The sequence below is a fragment of the Callorhinchus milii genome, unplaced genomic scaffold, assembly GCF_018977255.1.
Source record: "Callorhinchus milii isolate IMCB2004 unplaced genomic scaffold, IMCB_Cmil_1.0 Scaffold4, whole genome shotgun sequence".
In the NCBI taxonomy this organism is placed as follows: Eukaryota; Metazoa; Chordata; class Chondrichthyes; order Chimaeriformes; family Callorhinchidae; genus Callorhinchus; species Callorhinchus milii.
The window spans coordinates 81,073,826-81,093,503 of record NW_024704745.1 but is presented as its reverse complement, the minus strand read 5'-3'; the positions used below and the strand labels follow the sequence as shown (position 1 = coordinate 81,093,503).

The 19,678-nt window shown below is 45.1% G+C and overlaps 1 protein-coding gene across 1 annotated transcript in view; it reads right to left on the bottom strand.

The window, feature by feature from the left end:
* The window catches only part of uvrag (UV radiation resistance associated gene), a 251,991-nt gene that overhangs the window by 46,131 nt on the left and 186,182 nt on the right, over positions 1-19,678 (bottom strand). Inside the window, exon 14 of the mRNA XM_042334441.1 lies at positions 3,591-3,669. Within this exon, the coding sequence (XP_042190375.1) occupies positions 3,591-3,669 (79 nt within the window). The remainder of the gene's footprint in view (positions 1-3,590; positions 3,670-19,678) is intronic.

Here is a 19,678-nt window from a genome sequence, read left to right as displayed (position 1 = left end):
TCACCAACTCACTACCCGCTGCCTCCGCGCTCCTGCTTGTCCCACGTGCCCTCGGTTCCACCATCGGTGGCTGCATTTTCAGCCATTACAGAAACTCTGGAACACTCTCCCTCTATCCCTCCACCTTGTCCCTTCCTTCTCCATCTTCAGGTCGAGCCTGAACGTTCTGACGAGGATCACGGACCAGAAACGTTGACTCACTTTCCTTTCTCCATAGATGCTGCCTGACCTGCTGAGTGTTCCCAGCGACTTCTGTTATTGTTTTGAGAGAAAAGGTGTGTCTGGGACCCAGATGGTGACTTCCCGGTTCATTCCTCCATCACCACCAACAGTTGCTCTCCTTCTCCCAGCACCTTCCCATGCCAGTGCAGGAGATGCAATACCTGCCCTTTTCACCTCCTCCCAGACCACTGTCCAAGGCCCCAAACACAGATTTCAAGTGAGACAGCGATTTCCGTTTACCACCACCAATGTAGTTTACTGCATTCGCTGCTCACGATGTGGCCTCCTCTACAGTGGGGAGACCAAACACAGATTGGGTGACCGATTTGCCGAACATCTCTGTTTTGTCCGCAAGCAAAACCCTGAGCTTCCGCTTTCTTGCCATTTCAACTCGCACTCTGACCTCTCCTTCCACACAGTCTCCTGCACTGTTCCAGCGCAAGCTCGAGGAACAGCACCTCATTTATCTGCTAGGGACCCTCTGGCCTCCATATTGATTTCAACAATTTCAGACCATAATAGCTCAACTCCCCCCTCCCCCTTTTCTGTGACTATTACCACATCATCTGGTAAGTAAGAACAGACTGGCAGCTCGGAAAACTTGAAGGTGTTATGTAACAACCTAGAAACGCACTCCACAGAGCGAACGGTCCCTTCGGAATGCTGAGAGGGGAGAGAAAGATATGTTTAGTGGTTGGATCACGCTGGAGGTGCCGGAAATGGCGGTGAATTATTTGTTGGATGTTTAGGCTGGTGGGGTGTAAGGTGAGGACTAGGGGGACCCTATCATGGTTCTGGGAAGAGGGGGAAGGAGTGAGGGCAGAGGTGCGGGAAATAGAGCAGACATGGTCAATGGCCCTGCCCACCAGTGGATAGGAATCCTTGGTCGAGGAAAAAGAAAGATATTTCAGCTGTTCTGGTGTGAAAGGTGGCATCGTCAGAGCAGATGCAGCGGAGACGGAGGAACTGGATAAAGGGAATGGAGTCTTTCAGGAGGTGGCGTGGGAGGAGGTGTAGTCCAGGTAACTGTGGGAGTCAGTGGCTTGTACAAGATATCTGTTGATAATCTATGCCCCGAGATGAAAATGGTGGTCGAGGAAGGGAGCAGTCGGAGACAGACCTTGTGAATATTATGGAGGGGTGGAAGGTGGAAGCAAAAGGGCTGAATTTTTCCAGCTCACTGCGAGAGCAGGAAGCAGCCCCAACACAGTCGTCAATGTATCTGAGGAACAGGTCAGGGAGCAGATTTGAGTAGGCCCATGCGGGTTCCCATAGCAACACCTGAAGTTGAAGGTGAAGTTGTTTAATGTCAGAACAAATTCAGCCAGGAGGAGGAGGAGGAGGAGAGTGGTGGTGGATGGAGATGGGTTAGTCCGCTGTCAAGGTGGAAGCGGAGGGCCTGCAGGCCGTCCTTGTGGGGGATGGAGGTGTAGAGGGACCGAACGTCCTCAACGTCCAGAAACCAATGTATGCACAGCAATGTCGCAGAAGTAAGGTTTATCTTGGGGATTGTTAGCCAAGTCACTAGGAGAAACTCCCTTCTCTTATCAAATAGTGTCATGGTATCTTTAAGGTTCACTTAAATAGGGCACAGATGGGATCTCTGTTTAATGTCTTACCCAAAGGACGGCACCTCTGACAATGCAGTGCACCCCATAACTGAACTGGAGTGTCAGCATAGAGAATATGAACTCAAAGTCCTGAAATGGGACTTGAAAACATAATCCTCTGACTCAAGGTGAGAGTGATAGACTGAGCCAGGCTGATACCTATTGAGCCAAAGATTATCGATCCTTTGAAAATAGGATAGTGAGCTGCTGGGAGAGGAGGAATATTATAGGCTGTGGACGGGAACAGCAGGCAGGATCAGATGACATCCATAATCCTACTCTTCAATACTTTCCTGCTTTGATCTCTTCACTGCATGTATATTACAGTCTTTACCTGCTCAATACTGCGGAAACCTTTCTCTGCACACCAATAATAATATAATAATAAACCAAGCTTGGTTTATCAAAATTGATTTTCAACGTCACTGTGTATAGAATGGAGACCGCACTCATCCTCCTCACCCAGTCCTGGAAGTATTAGTGGTTAAAGTCCTGTAGATCAGTGGTTAGAGCGCTCACCTCACAAGCGAGAGGACCTGGGTTCGATTCCCAGCAGGGCAAAATGTTGGACAAGTTTCCTTACTCCACATACTTCTGTTTACCTAGCAGTAAGTAGGAATCCACTTGTTAGTTGATTGGCGGATAGCTTTTCTGGGGGTAATCTACGAGAGTTTGTGAGACGCTGCTGTGCGCAATTGGTCCACAAACATACAATCAATTCACTTTAGAGTATATCTTGTGAAGCTTTTTGAGATGTCTTAAAGACGAAATAAGGCGCTATATCAAATGCAAGTATTATTATCATAATTATTTACCACCATTAAATGTTTTACAGTTCTAACTGCTGAGATCACTCCCTCGTATTCAAAGGTTTCGATGCGGAAAGCATGTGGAGTTCTCACTCCAGGATCCTAGTGGAATCTCCAATCTCTTATTTGCAATATGTACAAACAAAATTACTTGTTTCTCAGTATGTACTTTTGAGACAAAGCCACAGAATCTTTCCTAACATTGCTGTACTAGGAATCACTTCTAATTCAGACCAAAAGAAACATCTGCCCTTCTCCCCACAGCTATTGAAATAAACTCATGTTTGAAGTCGCAATGGGAAAAGCAAGATCCTGAAAGCTCTTTCATTCTATGAGAGCTAACCAATCAGTCACTGGGGGCAGGGAATCCTCCCCCTCCGCTCCTGGTCACCCCACAACCAAAGCCCTAACGGGGAGGGTGGTCCTCGCTGGACAAGCAGCGGGAAAGCTTGGCCAGACAGCGATAGCAATGGCCAAGCTGTGTGGGTTTAGCTGGTTAGACACCAGCAGTTACCCCAACACACACTCTGGGGCCCCCCAAGTCTTGGCTCTTGCCAACCTGCGCCTAAAACTCTCTGGAATTGGGTAAGGAGGGGGCGTCCCTCCAGGGAGAGAGAGAGAGAGCACATTCCATTCCAACAATCTATCTCTGCATTTGCATTTGAAAGAATCAACACTTTCTGCTTCCACTGTCTGTCTCCCTAGGGAGCCTGTTCCACAGATTTGCTACTCGCTCACTGAAGTAGTTTCCAAAGATTTGTTCTGAATTTACCCGATTCAATCGCAGGCCGTGTCCTCTGGTTCTACTGTTCTGGACAAGATAAAACAGCTTATCAAGGTCTACATTATCTAGTCCCTTCAGCCATCTCTATATCTCCAGAAATAAAGTGGAAGCTATGCTTCCAAACCCACGAAGCTCCCTGCTGTCCCTGCTCAGTCTCCCACATACCTGGGCTATATTCTTGTTTAGTAGATAGACTCCATATTCAAACTGAAACCTCTCTCCTCCTCGTGGGTACAAGGGGAACCTGAGAAAAGAGATTAGACAATGTCAGCGCCATGCGGTGATGGTGATGATGGGGTAACATTTGTCAATGATATGTTTTCACTGGAGTTGGTTTAACGTTACACAGACAGGACCGGGCTTTGAGGACAAGGTAAATCAGTGCTCAGTGGTTAGGTGGTGAAACCATTTCAGACAGTTGATGTAACCAACAACAAGATTACATTTGTACAGCGTTTTTCACATCGGGAGGACGTCCCCAGGCGCTGTATCAATGCTCAAGTTTGACATAACAAACAACAGCAACAACTTGCACTTATACAGCCCCCTCCACCAAGGCAGTAAGTCAGAGCTTAACACTGGCGGAACCTGACTCCGAGCCGGGGAGGGGGGAGGTGGCCGTAATCACGGTCAAAAAGGAAGGTTTTTAGGCGGGAATTGAAAAGGGGGAGAGGGGGGGCAAGGCGGAGGGACTGAGGGAGAGTGTTCCAGAGTTTCAGGGCGTAGTGGCTGAAAGCGCGACCTCCGATGGTGGGGCAGAGGGTGCGAGGGACGAGCGGAGCCGGTGCCAGTCGAGCGGAGGTGCCGGGTGGTGGATTGGGGAGTGAGGGGGTCGGGGAGGGAGGGAGGGGCCAGAGGGTGAAGGGATTTGAACACGAAAGTGAGGATCCCAAGCAAATACCAAGCAAGAGTTTAAAATACAGTATAAAGCCATCCACATGGATAAACAGGAGAAGCAGACGAGGCCTGCGATCTCAGTCAAAATGTTTAGTTGCACAAATGTATGAAATGTTACCAGGAAAGTGATTTTATCTGAGATGAGAATATCACACACACAGACTTAATATAATGACACACACACACACAGACTTAATATAATGACACACACACACAGACACACACTGACACATGAACACAAAGGAGAAGACAGTGTGAAAGAGAGAAAGACAGAGATAAAGAGAGAGATAGAGCGTACACACAGACTGAGGAGTGAGCAAGAGAGAGAGGGGTGTACACAGAGAGCCAGACAGAGGGACACACACAGGGACACAGAGTGACCGAGAGAAAGAGCAGTGTAATAATAATAATAATCCTTGCATTTGATATAGCGTTTTTCACGTCTTCTCGACATCTCAAAGCGCTTCACAGAACACACTGTAAAGTGAATTGACTGTATATTTGTGGGCGAACGCGGCAGCCAATTGCGCACAGCAATGTCCCACAAACAGTCGTAGATTGAAAATGACCAATTTATTATTGTTTTTGGTTTTGGAGGATTATTATTAGGCTCTGTGTGGAGTAAGGAAACTTGCCCGAGGTTTCGCCCTCTGCCTGGAATTGAACTCAGGTCTCTCACTTGCAAAGCGAGTGCTCTAACCACTGAGCTACAGGACTCCACAAAGACAGACAGAGGGGCACACACACATGATGCTAGCACTCTTTTCCTATCCTTAGTACAATTAGCAAGTTGTAAAGTTCCCTGTTGTGTGATGAGATAAATGAGGGTAGTTTCTAACTGCGGATTATTATTAACGTTATTTATTTTTCAGATTGTGAAATTGCAAGAGGAAATGGTCAACAATCCAAACAAACTAAATTTGAGCCCAACATAAACAAAGAGTCATTAAATAGGACGGCAATGTTATAATATCACTCATTTCGAGCAGAGTGAGGCTTTGCAGTACAGCAAACCATCACACAGTAAAACTATGATGGTATGAACAAAACACAAAATACTGCAGATGCTGGAAATCTGAAACAGAGAGTGCTGGGAAAACTCAGCCGGTCAGGCAGCATCTATGGAGAGAGGAAAGTGAGTCAACGTTTCGGGTCCACGACCCTTTGTCAGAACGAAGGCACGATCCTTCGTTCTGACGAAGGGTCACGGAGCAGAAACGATCACTCACTTTCCTCTCTCCATAGATGCTGCCTGACCTGCTGAGTTTTCCCAGCACTCTCTGCTTTTGTTACATAGTAAAACTATTCCGGGGGGGAATAACCAACAACAGTGGGAAAAATTGGGTTTGTGGAGGAGTTTACACATTGACCTCAGAAAAACGGCAATTCAACATTTTTAAAAGTGACAGTGCCCCTTTAAGTCAGAACTGTAGTCCTGTGGCTCAGGGGTTAGACCCCTCACCTCTCCAGCGAGAGGACCCGGGTCTGATTCCTGCGCAGAGAGAAACCTGAGGCAAGTTTCCTCACTCCACACAACTCTGTTTACAGCAGTGAGTGGGAACCCGGTTGTTAGTCAGTTGGTGGGTTGTTTTTTCTGAAGGTAATAATCCCTCCCCACAAAAATAATAATTTGGTCACCCAAACCATCACGACTGTTTGTGGGACGTTGCTGTGCGCAATTGGCTGCCATGTTTAGCCCACAAAATATACAGTCAATTCACTTTACAGTGAAGGGCTTTGAGATGTCTAGACGACATAATAAGGCGCTATGTCAAATGTAAGGATTATTATTATAAGTGATGAAAAACTGCAAGTTGCAATATCACATGAAGCATAAAGAAATGAAGAAGTTACAGTTATAGAACTGTACTTCTGCTCTGAAACTCTCTCCACAAATCCCTCTTCTTGCACTCTCTTTGCCTTCAACATCCTCCTAATACAAATCTTTGAACGCTTTAGTTAACATCCTGTTTCTACCTTCTGCAAATACCTCTATGCTCAATGATCACCTTAGTATTTGGGAAGTGTTACCAAAACGTTAATCGAAAGTAGACAGCATAACTCTCTCTGTCAGGTGGACACAACTTTCATTAAAGGAGCATAATAATAATCCTTTAAATAGAACTTTGGCATGTCGTTGAGATGCCTCAAAGGCCTTCCAGAATATACTGTAAAGTGGATTGACTGCGTATTTTGTGGGTGAAAAATGCCAACCGATTGCACACAACAGTATCCCACAAACAGTTGTGGATTGGGTAACCAAATTTTTTTTGGATGGATTATTACACCGGAAAGTGATTCACCAATCGACTAACAACCAGGTTTCTACTTACTGCTGGGTAAATAGAGGCTTGTGGAGTAAGGAAACTTGCCTAGCGCTCTGAGACTGCGTGAGGGGTGCTATATAAATGCAAGTTGTTGTTGCCTAAGGTTTCACCCCGTCCGGGAATCGAACCCTGGTCTTCTCGTTTTGGGGGCGAGCGCACTAACCACTAAACTACAGGATACAATGCAGGAAATATACGATGGACTGAATGGCTTTCTTCTGTACCTTCTTCTAAACTAAAAGCCTTAGGTTTTGCAACTTTGCTATCGACTGTCATCATGTTGTTGCACTATAGAAAGTTCATTGACCAGCATACCAGGAGTTTAAGACCACTTGGCCTCTGTGGGTTCTTTGTTGGTTCTCTGATAAAATTCTGAAGTTGGATCACAAAAAATCAACAGCTGGAATTTTCTAGGTTTTCTAAGACTTACAGGAAATGTCAGTAACTCCCTAATTCAAAACCTCTCTCTGTTTGTACCTTTGGTCAACATCCTGGAATTCCTCTTCCTCTCTTCCCTGCTCGCTACTCCCCATCCTCACTGTAAACACCTTGATAGGTCCATCCCACACGTGGAGTCCTGTAGTGTAGTGGTTAGAGCACTCGCCTCGCAAGCGAGAGGACCTGGGTTTGATTCCCGGGCAGGGAGAAACCTTAGACAAGTTTCCTTACTGCACACACCTCTATTTACCAGCAGTCAGTGGGAAACCGGTTGTTAGTCGATAGGCAGATTGCTTTCCAGGCCTAATAATCCCTCCAAAAAAATAATAATAATTTGGTCACTCAATCTGCAACTGTTTGTGGAATACTGTTGTGTTGGGAGGACGTCCCAAGGCACTGGACAATGACAGCATTTCAGACCCGAGCTGGGGTCAGGAGAGGAAAGGAGGGGAGGGGAAGGGGGGAGTGGCCGATGGCATGGTTGAAGAGGAGGGTCTTGAGGCGGGACTTGAAGGAGGCTAAGGAGGGGTTGAGGCGGAATGACTGGGTGATGGAATTCCGGAGGTTGGGGGCAGAGTGGCTGAAGGCTCTCCCGCCAATGGTGGGGCGGGTGGGTCGGGGGACATGGAGCAGCCAGAGCCGGCTGAGTGGAGGGAGCGGGCGGGTTAGGAGGGGGTTAGGAGGTCGCAGAGGTAGGGTGGGGCGAGGCCATGGAGGGCTTTGTAGGTGAGGACCGGGAACTTGAATTGGACGTCTCCAAGCGTTGGACAGTTGGGTCAGGACCCGAGCAGGGGGGAAATGGTCAGGGTGAGGGGAGGGAAGGGAGGGGGCGAGGAGGGGTAGAGAGTCGAGAGCGGAGCTGAAGGTACGGTCAAACAGAAAGGTCTTGAGACCGGCCTTGAAGGAGGAAAGGGAGGAGGCGGCGAAGGCACTGGGAGATAGAGTTCCAGAGCCTCGGGGCTGAGTGGCTGAAGGCCCGGCCACAGATGGTAGGGCGGTTGGGGCGGGGGATGTGGAGCAGACCGGAGCCAGAGGAACGGAGGATACGGGCAGGTAAGTAGGGGGATAATAGGTCAGAGAGGTAGGAGGGAGCGAGGCAGTGAATGGCCTTGTAGGTGAGGATGAGGATCTTGAATTCGATCCTCATGGAAGGCGGTGCCAGTTGTGGCTTGGATGTGGGGAAGAAAGGACAACTCAGGGTTGAAGAAGACCCCCAGGTTCCTTACTGGCAGTGAGTTGGTGAGTTGAAGTGTCCAACCATGGAGGTCGATGTTACCAGAGCCTGAGGTGCGGAGGCGCTGGCGCGAGCCGATCAGGAGGGCCTCAGTCTTGTTCACATTCAACTGTAGGAGATTTGCCCTCATCCAGGACTTGATGTCCGACAGACAGTCTGTCAGGACAGCAGTGGGTCTGGGGCAGAGGGTGGGGGCAGACAGGCAGTCTGTCAGGACAGCAGTGGGTCTGGAGTTGAGGGTGGGGGCAGACAGACAGTCTGTCAGGACAGCAGTGGTCCTGGAGTTGAGGGTGGGGGCAGAAAGATAGAATTGGGTGACATCCGCGTACATATGGAAGTTGACCCCATGTCTGTGGATGATGTCCCCGAGGGGGAGCAATGTAGATATTAAAGAGGAGACAGGGACAGAGCCCTGGGGGACGCCAGACGTGACAGTGCGGGGCCTGGAGGAGAAACCGTTAGAGGCGACAAAGTGGAGACGGTGAGAGAGATAGGAATCGAACCAGACAAGGGCAGGTCCGCGAAGATTAAGTAAAGAGGAGTGGCGGTGTATGAAGATAGAGTGGTTGACAGTGTCGAAGGCGGCAGAGGGAGCCCTGATCACAGATGTTCAGAATGTCATAGAGTCAATTCACTTTACAATATATTCAGTTAAGCTCTTTGAGACGTCTCACCAATGTGGTAAAGCACTATCTTAAATGCATATTCAATAATCCTCATCACATCGTTGAGACATCTTGAAGCGCTTTGCAGAATATATTGTAAAGTGAATTGACTGTATATTTTGTGAGTAAAACATGGCAGCCAATTGCGCACAGCAGTGTCCCACAAACAGTCGTGGATTGAGTGACAATTTTTTTTGAGGGATTATTACCCTGGAAAGTGATCCACCGATCGACTAACAACCAGGTTCCTACTCACTGCTGGTAAACAGAGGCGTGTGGAGTAAGGAAACTTGCCTCAGGTTTCGCCCTGACCGGGAATCGAATCCAAGTTCTCCCTTGAGAGGCGAGCGTGCTAACCACTACGCTACAGGATTCCACAAGTTATCATGTAGACTGACACACTAAAGGAGTTTCAAAGCAGTGCATATATTAAATACATCAGTTCTTGTGTAAGTTTTTGAGGAGAATGTGCCTTTTTGTTGTTGCTGCCAATCAAACAGCCAGGACAGTGCCACAAAATGACACCATTGAAGTGAAGGATCTTAACCTCTCAGAGAAAAATAAAAAGCATTTTCAAAACAGATTACATTTCAAAATGCAAAGTAACACATTGAGGGTATGAACTTTCAAGGCTTTTCTGGTCAAACAGTAATTGCCTGCATGGGGGGAGTTCAAGGGTACATGGCTTGGGGGGAGAGGGGAGAAAGGCAAGCCCCGAGTTCACAGCAATGGAGGAAAAAGTCAGGGGAACAGGTTTTACAATAATAATAATCCTTGTATTTGATACAGCGCCTTATCATGTCATTGAGATGTCTCCAAGTGCTTCACAGGATACACTGTAAAGTGAATTGACTGTATATTTTGTGGGCGAAACACGGCAGCCAATTGCGCACAGTAGTGTCCCCACAAACAGTTGTGATTGAATGACCAAATTATTATTATTATTTTGGAAGGATTATTACCCCTGGAAGAGTGATCCGCCAACGGACTAACAACTGGTTCCTACTCACTGCTGGTAAACAGAGATATGTGTGGAGTAAGAAAACTTGCCTAAGGTTTGCCCTGACCTGCCCAGGAATTGAACCCAGATCCTCTTTCTTGTGAGGTGAGTGCTTTAACCACTACACTACATGACTCCACAAGTCTTGAGGCATGTTGGTTAAAGCAATCAGTTCTTATACACCTCCTTTCAACTACTGATAGTCAGAATGCTAGGTTGCCTGCCTGTATTGTTGCCAGTGCCTTGGGCTGTCCTCCGGATGTGATAGGCACTATACAAATGCAAATGAGTATTGTATTGTAATGATGGTGAAGGGCATGAGGTATGAGTGTGTTTATAGTAACAGTTGGGGGGNAGAGGTGTAGATGTCTAGGGTACGTGATGTGACGTGTAAGATGTCAATAGTCTAGATGCTTATAATGCCTTTCACAATGGGAGGGCATCTCACAGCATTAACACAGCTGACTGTCTGCGCAAGTGAGAGGATCTATGTTCGATTCCCGGGCAGGGCTAAACCTTAGGCACGTTTCCTTACTCCACACACACACACGCCTCTTTTATCTATCAGTATGTAGAAACTTGTTAGTCGATTGATGGCTCGCTTTCTGGGGATAATCATCCCTTAAATAAGATGTTGGTCTCTGAATCCACGACTGTTTGTGGGACAAAGTTGTGTGCAATTGGCTCCTGCATTTCCCCCACAAAATTCAGTCAATCCACTTTACCATACATTGTGACATCTCAACGATGTGATAAGGAGTTATATCAAATGCAAGGATTATTATTATTAAATTCCTGCTGTTAAGTGCTGCAAGGCATCCTCCTGACATAAAAAGCGCTATATCAAACACATGGATTAATTAACACATTAAATATATCTCACCTACAACAAATAACTGAATTGATCTTTAAAAAAAGTTAATAAATCTCATCAAATTGTACCTGGGGTAACTAACAAGTCTGGGTTGTAAAAATGCTCACCTATTCACCTGGGTGTTACTCCCACTATCCAAACACATGCTAGTCACTTACATTACATACTAATGACAGCAACATCTCCTGCAAAAACTGACATTTCCTGTCACAAGCAGAGAAAGGCCATTGAACGGGTCAGTGACAGGAATGCAAACTCATCGGCTCAGTTACTTCTCTTCGGCACAAACGTGTGGGATTACCCCAAGCGAGGCTTTCCCAAACCTTTATCTTTTGTATAGGTTTTTATGATGATACTTTGTCTTTCTTCCTCCCACCCCCTCCCCCAGCATCCACAAGTGACTAAACATAAAAGGAAGATTACCCCAGGAGTGGGTTCTTCAATCCTTCAGATTAATAACATCCTGTGCACACCACAAGATCAGGTTTGGCCATTTCCAGAGGGATGAGTCTCCTTTAAAACAATGTCATTGCATCCAAGTGAACATCCAAGTTTGGGCCATTGAGTGTGTGAATTGTATCAGAATCACCTGGACTTCCCTTCATCTTTCCCTGAAGGCAGTAAATCACACTCGTCTGCCTCAGGACCCAGGAGAGAACCACTGGAAACCATTGTTCACGTTGAAGCCTAGAGCATGGCTATTAACACAGGGACGCAAATCCTCTCAACAGTATTTACCAGTCAGATCAATGGCTGATTATTGACCCCTCCTCATAATAATATAACCTTGATATGGGGCGAAACCTTCAGCAAGTTTCCTTACTCCTTACTCGCCTCTGTTTACCTAGCAGTAAGCAGGAACCCATGTGTTAGTCGATTGACGGATCACTTTCTGTGGATAATAATCCCTTCATTTGGTCAATCAATCCACGACTGTTTGTGGGACGCTGCTGTGCGCAATTGGCTGCCGCGTTTTACCCACCAAATACACAGTCCATTCACTTTACAGTGTATTCTGTGAAGTGCATTAACATGATAAGGCACTATACCAAATGCAAAGATTATTAGTTATTATCATCAAATCTGAGACATCTCAAAGCACTTCACTGGATTTACAGTAGACTGTAGTGACTGTATTTGTATCCAAACACACCCCCTGCGACCTGGCTGTGATCAACTCACTCAGCACAAAGGAGGCAGCGTATCTTGGATTTTCCTGTGTGGCTAAGGAACACATATGCAAATGTATTTACTATTTGTGTGTCAGCCTGTCTCAGTGACAGCACTATCGCCTCTGAGTCACAATGTTGTGGGTTCAAATCCCCACGCCTTGAGGCAAGAGCACAACCACTGAGCCAGGCTAACACATAAATAATCAGCCAGCTATATATTGCAGTGGGCATGTTTGCCTACAAATACAATCACTACAGTCGCCCACAAAATAAAATTCAGGTCTTTCGCTTGCGAGGCGAGTGCTCTAACCATTGAGCTACAGACCTTGTCACTGAGCGGCAGGTGGCAACACTGGATAAACCATTAAGCCTGGGCTCAGCTATTCTGTCTCGGAGGCAGGGCAGAGGGAGACACACCAACCTCAGTCCCTCAGTTTAGCTGCTGGTCCTCAACTCGCCACCCACCGCAGTCAGCAGAGATGTGGAGTGACTCACATTTAGCAAATCAAACCCCTGATCCAAAACATTTAACCATTTAAATCCAAAGAAAAACAAAATGTCAGCTCACGTAATAAAAGGAGTTCATTCATAATTTCTCTCCTTCGTTCCTCGCGAAAATAAACTGTTCCGCGTCAAACAACTTGAGGTTTGCCCTTTCAAGAGATCAGGAGTTTGTTTTGGGACGGACGGCTTGAATGTTAAAGGCCGATTGTATACCAAGCTGCCCTTGGGCTGAACCTGGTTAATTCATCACCTCCATGTTTAACTGCGAGTGTGCACTTGAGCTCATTAGGTTTCGTTTACACTGCGAACGGGCTCTGATAACACAAGAGTGAAAGTGAAGAACACAAAGCAAAATGAAACTGCAAGACCATTTATAATAATAACTCTGGCATTTGATACAGCCCCTTATCATGTCATTCAGACGTCTCAAAGCGCTTCACAGGATACACTGTAAAGTGAACTGAGTGTATATTTTGTGGGTGAAATGCGATAGCCAATTGTGAACAGCAGCATCACAAACAGTGGCAGTATTTCTACTCTGATTCGGGTTCACCAATGACTTGTCTGGAGGAATTCAGTCACCTCTTGGCGGCTGCAATACATAGTTTGGTAAAACAACAAACAGCGTTGACAGAAGCCTTACATCAGGTCTCACAATCTTCTTTCCTTTTCATCTGGGTAATGATGTGGGCTTCAAAAGGCAACCAAGAAACATCGCCATGACGATATTGCCGATGTCCTGGCCAATAATCCCACCGAGAACATGTGCACTCCCAGATTAGGGAATCCATCAGGTTCCCTCTCGGTCACTATCCAGAGGCCGATGTTGGAACATGTGGACATGGGGAGCAGATAGGATCGGGCTGGCTGTCGAGTGTGGCCTGAGGATGGGGACAGGTGCTAAAGTGCCCATTACATTGTACTCCAGTGGACAGAATATGAAAAGCATTGTTAAAGGGAAGAAAGAAAACAATATGTGCTGAGGGTAACTGAACCCATTTTAACAGAGAATCCCTCAGGGATTCATGCTTTCAAATCCCTTTGCATCCTGGCACCTCCCTATCTCTTCGACCCGCTTACCCAACCCACCACCCGCTGCCTCTACTCGACTGGCTCCGGCCTTCTGCTTGTACCCCATGCCCTCCATTCCACCATCAGTGGCCATGCTTTTGGTCACTACGCCCCAAAACTCTCTCCCTCTATCCCTCCGTCTCACCCCCTCCTTCCCCATCTTCAGGTCGCGCCTGAAGACCTTCCTTTTCGGTTGTGCTTATGGTCACCTCCCCCCAGCTCGGCGCCGTGCTCCACCACTGTCAATAATAATAATAATTCTTGCATTTGACATAACCCCTTATCACGTCTTTGAGATGTCTCAAAGCGCTTCACAGAACACAGTAAAGTGTAGTGACTGTGTATTTTGTGGGAGAAACGCGGCAGCCAATTGCGTACAGCCGCGTGCCACAAAGTCATGGATTGAATGAACAATTTATTGTTATTATTTTTTTTGAAGGGATTATTGCCTGTGGAAAAGCGATCTGCCAATTGTCTAACAACCAGGTTCTTACTTACTGCTGGTAAACAGTAGTGTGTGGAGTAAGGAAACTTGCCCAAGGTTTGGCCTTGTCTGGGGAATCGAACGCAGGTCTCTCGCTTGCGAGGCGAGTGCTGTAACCACTGAGCTACAGGACTCCACGTTCTGGGACGCTACCATGAGTGAGAAGCACTGTGTAAATTCAAGTTGTTGTTCCTGAGTGGGGAGCGCCGTGTAAATGTGAGTTGCTGTTGTAATGTTTCTGACACCACTCTCCTCTTTATAATAATCCCTACATTTGATACAATGCCTTTCACATCAGGACGACGACTCAAAGTGCTTCACAGGATCCACAGCAAACTGTAATGACTCTGTATTTTGTAAGTAAATGCTAACGCTTGATACGCTAACAAGAACGTAGTTCTATTCTTAGTATTTTACAACCACACTGTGAACTGCTGAGCAGATTTAATATAATTTAATTAAATCTAGATGAAGAGAAACGGCATCCAGCTGAAAAATTCAAAGTAATTCAGTGCGATAAGCTGCTGCTGTATCAAATGAACAGATCATTAATATAATAAATTGTTATTTCAATTAAGAACCATTATGTAAGATGATTAATAAAAATTCCACTTATAAATCATCAGTATTTGATTTCATTAGTATGTTTCTTAATCCCAGAGTAGAAACTACTGTGTCTCGTCAGGTCAGACCCAGTCACGGAATGCCTTGCTATTAATACTGGTTGAAATGAACGCATTAAAAATGTGTAATTGTAGTGTACAACCACTGGCTCTATTACACAATGTAATGCAATAAGGGAATCCTACAAGCTGCAGTAAAAATGTCGAAAGATTATAAACATAAGTTACATCTTTGGTGTTTCTCGAACTTGTTTTTTTCGTAAACATTAAAAAAAAATCCAGTGAAGTGGAAATTGATAGAATGAACCTTGAGGCTTTTAATTGGAAACAAATGGCTTCATGGCAGAATATAATCCACAAAAATTATGACTTGACATTTTATGAATCCTTAACCATGTCCCTCACTCCTCCATTATATATTGTTTTCCAGATCTGTTCCTCATTATCAGAGAGCAGTTAGGAATCTTAGATGACAGAACCCACATTTAAGGATATTTTATCAATTGTAAAAAATACAGCTTTATTTTGACAGTAGAATCAGATGGTGTCTTTTCCACATAAAAGCACTCATTCTCGGGAGCACATTGAGAATTAAATGCACACCAACAAACCCACAATGCTGTTACCTTGACGGTATCTATGCAATAGAAACGTAGAAACAGAAGGACGCCATTCAGCCCCTCGAGCTATTCTATAAGATCACGGCTGATCTGTACCTCCACTCCAATTACCCGCCTTTGCCCCATATCCCCTGATCCCCTGACCTGACAAACATCTCTCCCCCTCAGTCTGGACAATGTGAATGGATCCACACAGAATCCACAGCCTTTTGGGGGAGAGAGTTCCAGATCCCCACCGGCCTTTGGGTGAAAACCTGCCCCTGATTTCACTCCTCAATGGCGCGGCTCTAATTTTAAGATGATCCCCGTGTTCTGGATTCCCCACCAGAGGAAACAGTTTCTCTGTAGCTGCTCTATCCAATCCCTTTATTATGTTAAACACCTCAATCTGATCAGTCTCAAACCTTCTAAACTCCAGGGAATTGAGACCAGGTTTATGCAACTTGTCCTTGTAATTCAACCCCTTACGCCCTGGTATCATTCTGGTGAATCTATTTAGAGCCCTCCACGTAGGGTATCGTCTCTGAGCACTTAGGGTAAGCAGTAAGTAGGAACCCAGTTGTTAGTCAATCGGTGGATCGCTTTCCAGGGGTAATAATCCCTTCAAAAAAATAAATATAAATAAATAATAATGATTTTGTCACTCAATCCATGACTGTGTAATTGGCTGCTACAATTCGCCCACAAAATAGTCACTCCACTTTACAGTATATTCTGTGAAGCGCTTTGAGACGTCTGAACGACGTGATAAGGTGCTGCATCAAATGCAAGGATTATTATTATTAATTTCCACAAGGCCAATGGAAACTTCAGTTGAAAACTGACTGGAGCAATGATCAACATTTGGGATCGAAAAGATTATTCTTTTCCAAATTTGAATGAGAAGCATTGAAGCACTCAGCTGTTCCAGTGATTTATTGCCAGCTAGTTAATAATTTGGACAGGATTTAAGGTCTAAATAAATAAAGTGTATTAAAGTCTATCAATCTCAGCCAGTCATTAATCCACATCCAGCAGCCGGTCAAATCCTCTCCATCTCCATCCTATGCTGGTCCAGACTCGCACCCCTCACTCTGGGTCAATCTCAAACACATCCTTTCAATTAGTCAGTCAATCTACAACAACAACACCTGCACTTATATAGTGCCCTTCATGCAGGGTGTTCACAAAGTCCTGTTGCCCTGTTTTATTTCTTACAATGAATGTTTATTTCCTATTGCAGGTGAGTATAGTGTTAACAAGGTCTGTTACCAGTAACTTCCTCCTCACTGATTCCATCCATGTTACTGAAGATGTCATCCCAAACATCGCAACAGATCATTATCTGCCATGAAACTGATGGCGCTCACACACACCACACACACACACCACACACACACACACTCTCTCACACACAAACATACACACTCATACACACAGACTCTCTTTCTCTCACACACACACCATACACACTCTCACACATACAAACATACACACTCACACACACTCTCTCACACACACACTCACACGTCCAACACTTTACATACTTGTCATCGCTTTCACTGGTGTAACAGGGATTTGAATAATAGAATATTAGACACAAATATAAATAATATTCAAGACTGAGGTAGACAGATATTTGCTAGGTCAGGGTATCAAGGGAAATGGCGTGAAGGAGAGTAATTGGATTGAGGTACAGATTAGCCATGATCTCATAGAATGGTGAAACAGGCTTGAGGGGCGGAATGGCCTCCTCCTATTCCTATATATATATAAAATATATAATACACAGCATAGAAATTGCTCCACATCATTCTGGACTACAGCATATCATTGCTGGCTTCAGAAAGCGTGTGAAGAATGCACTTCAGACACTCTCTGTGACAGTTGGGGGTTGCATAGGAGAAGTTTTTACAATTAAATACATGAATGGAGCTGGACAAATATTTAAGGAGAAGGCTTTTGTAGCGCCCCAGCCTACAGCATTCCTTTACACATTTACACACAGAATTCTTGGCCACCGCTGAAAGGAATCCCGGCCCATGTGGCAAAGGATCAATGAAAGGCTGGTATCTTGACGGAGTGACTGACGGCTGGTAACCTAGGAGTGACAGTCTCGTAGTGAATAATCTGACCTGAGCCATTAGGAATTAAAGCAGTGGCTGAAAACTAATCACTAACTGGCAGCAGACACCAGAGCAGAGAAAGCTAAGAGGGAATATAACAGACATGTTCAAATTCGGAAGGAATTTGAGAGCGTAAATAGCAGAAAGTCATTTCTACTGGCAGGTGGATCAGCAATAAAGGGACATCCACACAGGAATATTAGTTAGTCGATTGGCGGATCGCTTTTCAGGGGTAAAAATCCCTTAAAAAAATAATTATGATTTGGTGACTCAATCCATGGCAGTTTGTGGGACGCTGCTGTGTGCGATTGACTGCTGCGTTTCGCCCACAAAATCCACAGTCACTTTACAGCACTTTGAGACGTCTCCACGATGTGATAAGGCGCTATATCAAATGCGAGGATTATTATTATTAGAATAAACTGAGGGTTAGAGAATTTATTTACACTTTATTTTAGACAAGGTTTTATAAGGATGTGATATGCAATCTCACTGTTGAAACTAAGTCAATTAGTTGTAAGAGGAATTAAAGATATAATAAAATAAAGTTAAAAATATATAATACTTGTATTTGATACAGCACCTTATGACGAGACTTACTGTGAAGTACAATGACTGTGTATTTTATAAACGAACACGGCAACTGATTTGCGCCTAGCAATGTCCTGTGGGGAATTGTTGGATAGAAACGCCTTTCTCTTTTCCAGTAGTGCCATGGGATATTTAATATCCACCTGAACATGCACAGACCTTGGTTTAATGTGGAGTCCTGTAGCTCAGTGGTTAGACAATCGCCTGGCAAGCGAGAGGACCTGGGTTTGATTCCCGGGCAGGGGGAAACCATAGGCAAGTTTCCTTACTCCACACACCTCCGTTTATCAGCAGTGAGTAGGAACCCGGTTGTTAGTCGATTGTTAGCCCAAAAGCTTCACCTCCCCATGGAATAGAACCTGGGTCTCGCTTGAGAGGTGAGTGCACAAAGCACTACACTATACTACAGCCCTCCACATGGCTCCACTACACTACAGGCCTCCACGCTACGCTACAGGACTCCAATCAAGGAGGCCATTCAGCCCCTCGAGCCTGTTCCGCCATTCTATAAGATCATGGCTGATCTGTACCTCAACTCCAATTACTTGCCTTTGCCCTGATTCCTTTAATACCCTGACCTAACAAACATCTCTCCACCTCAGTCTGGACAATTTGAGTGGATCTTTTGGGGGAGAGATTTCCAGATTTCTGCTATCTTTTCGGTCGGAGACGGGCAATGGCAATGTGACAGAGGTGGAGGAAGTCGGTCCTTGTTAGTGACCATATGTGGGGTAGGAAGGACAGCTGGGGGTCGAACCGGACACCTAGGATGCGCACCTAGTTGGTGAACCAAGTAACCTCCATTATTTAACATTTTAGATATATATGATTGGCAAGCACTAGATTTCATAACATTTCACAAACACAGCCAGGTATCAAGCAAAACTATTTAAAAAGAAAGCTTACATTCCTCCAATGGCATCCAGATTTCAGTGTCATCTCTCAAACCTTTCTGTCCTTTAACTCACAAATAAATTTGGCAGTACATGTGCCAAATGTATGCAATATGAAGCATCTTGCATTTAAGTGTGCAATAAAACACTGATCTTCAATATAAAAGTCCTGCAACATTTTATAAACCAGGTTAAACTGATATCACCTGCTCCTAATCTGGCACAGATTATGATGTGGTGCCTCTCTGCTCACTCGCTTTATTTATTTTACAGAAATATGGCCACAATGTGTGGCAAACAACTCCACAATCAATTCCTATAAGGGAATCCAGTTTGAGGACGAAACCTGTGAATATTTAAGGCCTGAACTTCATCAAGTTTATCCCTGAGTCCATTGTCTTAGAATACTAATGGTTGCATTTGATACAGTGCCTTATAATTTGTGGGCAAAACGCGGAAGCAACGTCCCCCTAACAGACAAATTGAGGGAACAAGCTATTTTTTATTATTTATTTATATATGTGTGTGTGTGTGTGTATATAATATATATATGTGTGTATATATAATATACATATTATATATAAACAATCAGGTTCCAACTTACTGCTAGGTAAAAGGTGTGTGGAGTAAGGAAACTTGCCGAAGGTTCTGCCCTGCCCGGGAATCAAACCTGGGCCCTCTCACTTGTGAATATGCTACAGGACTCCAGGGTAGGAATGTAAAATTGTGATGAATTTTACACTTTTATTTAATAA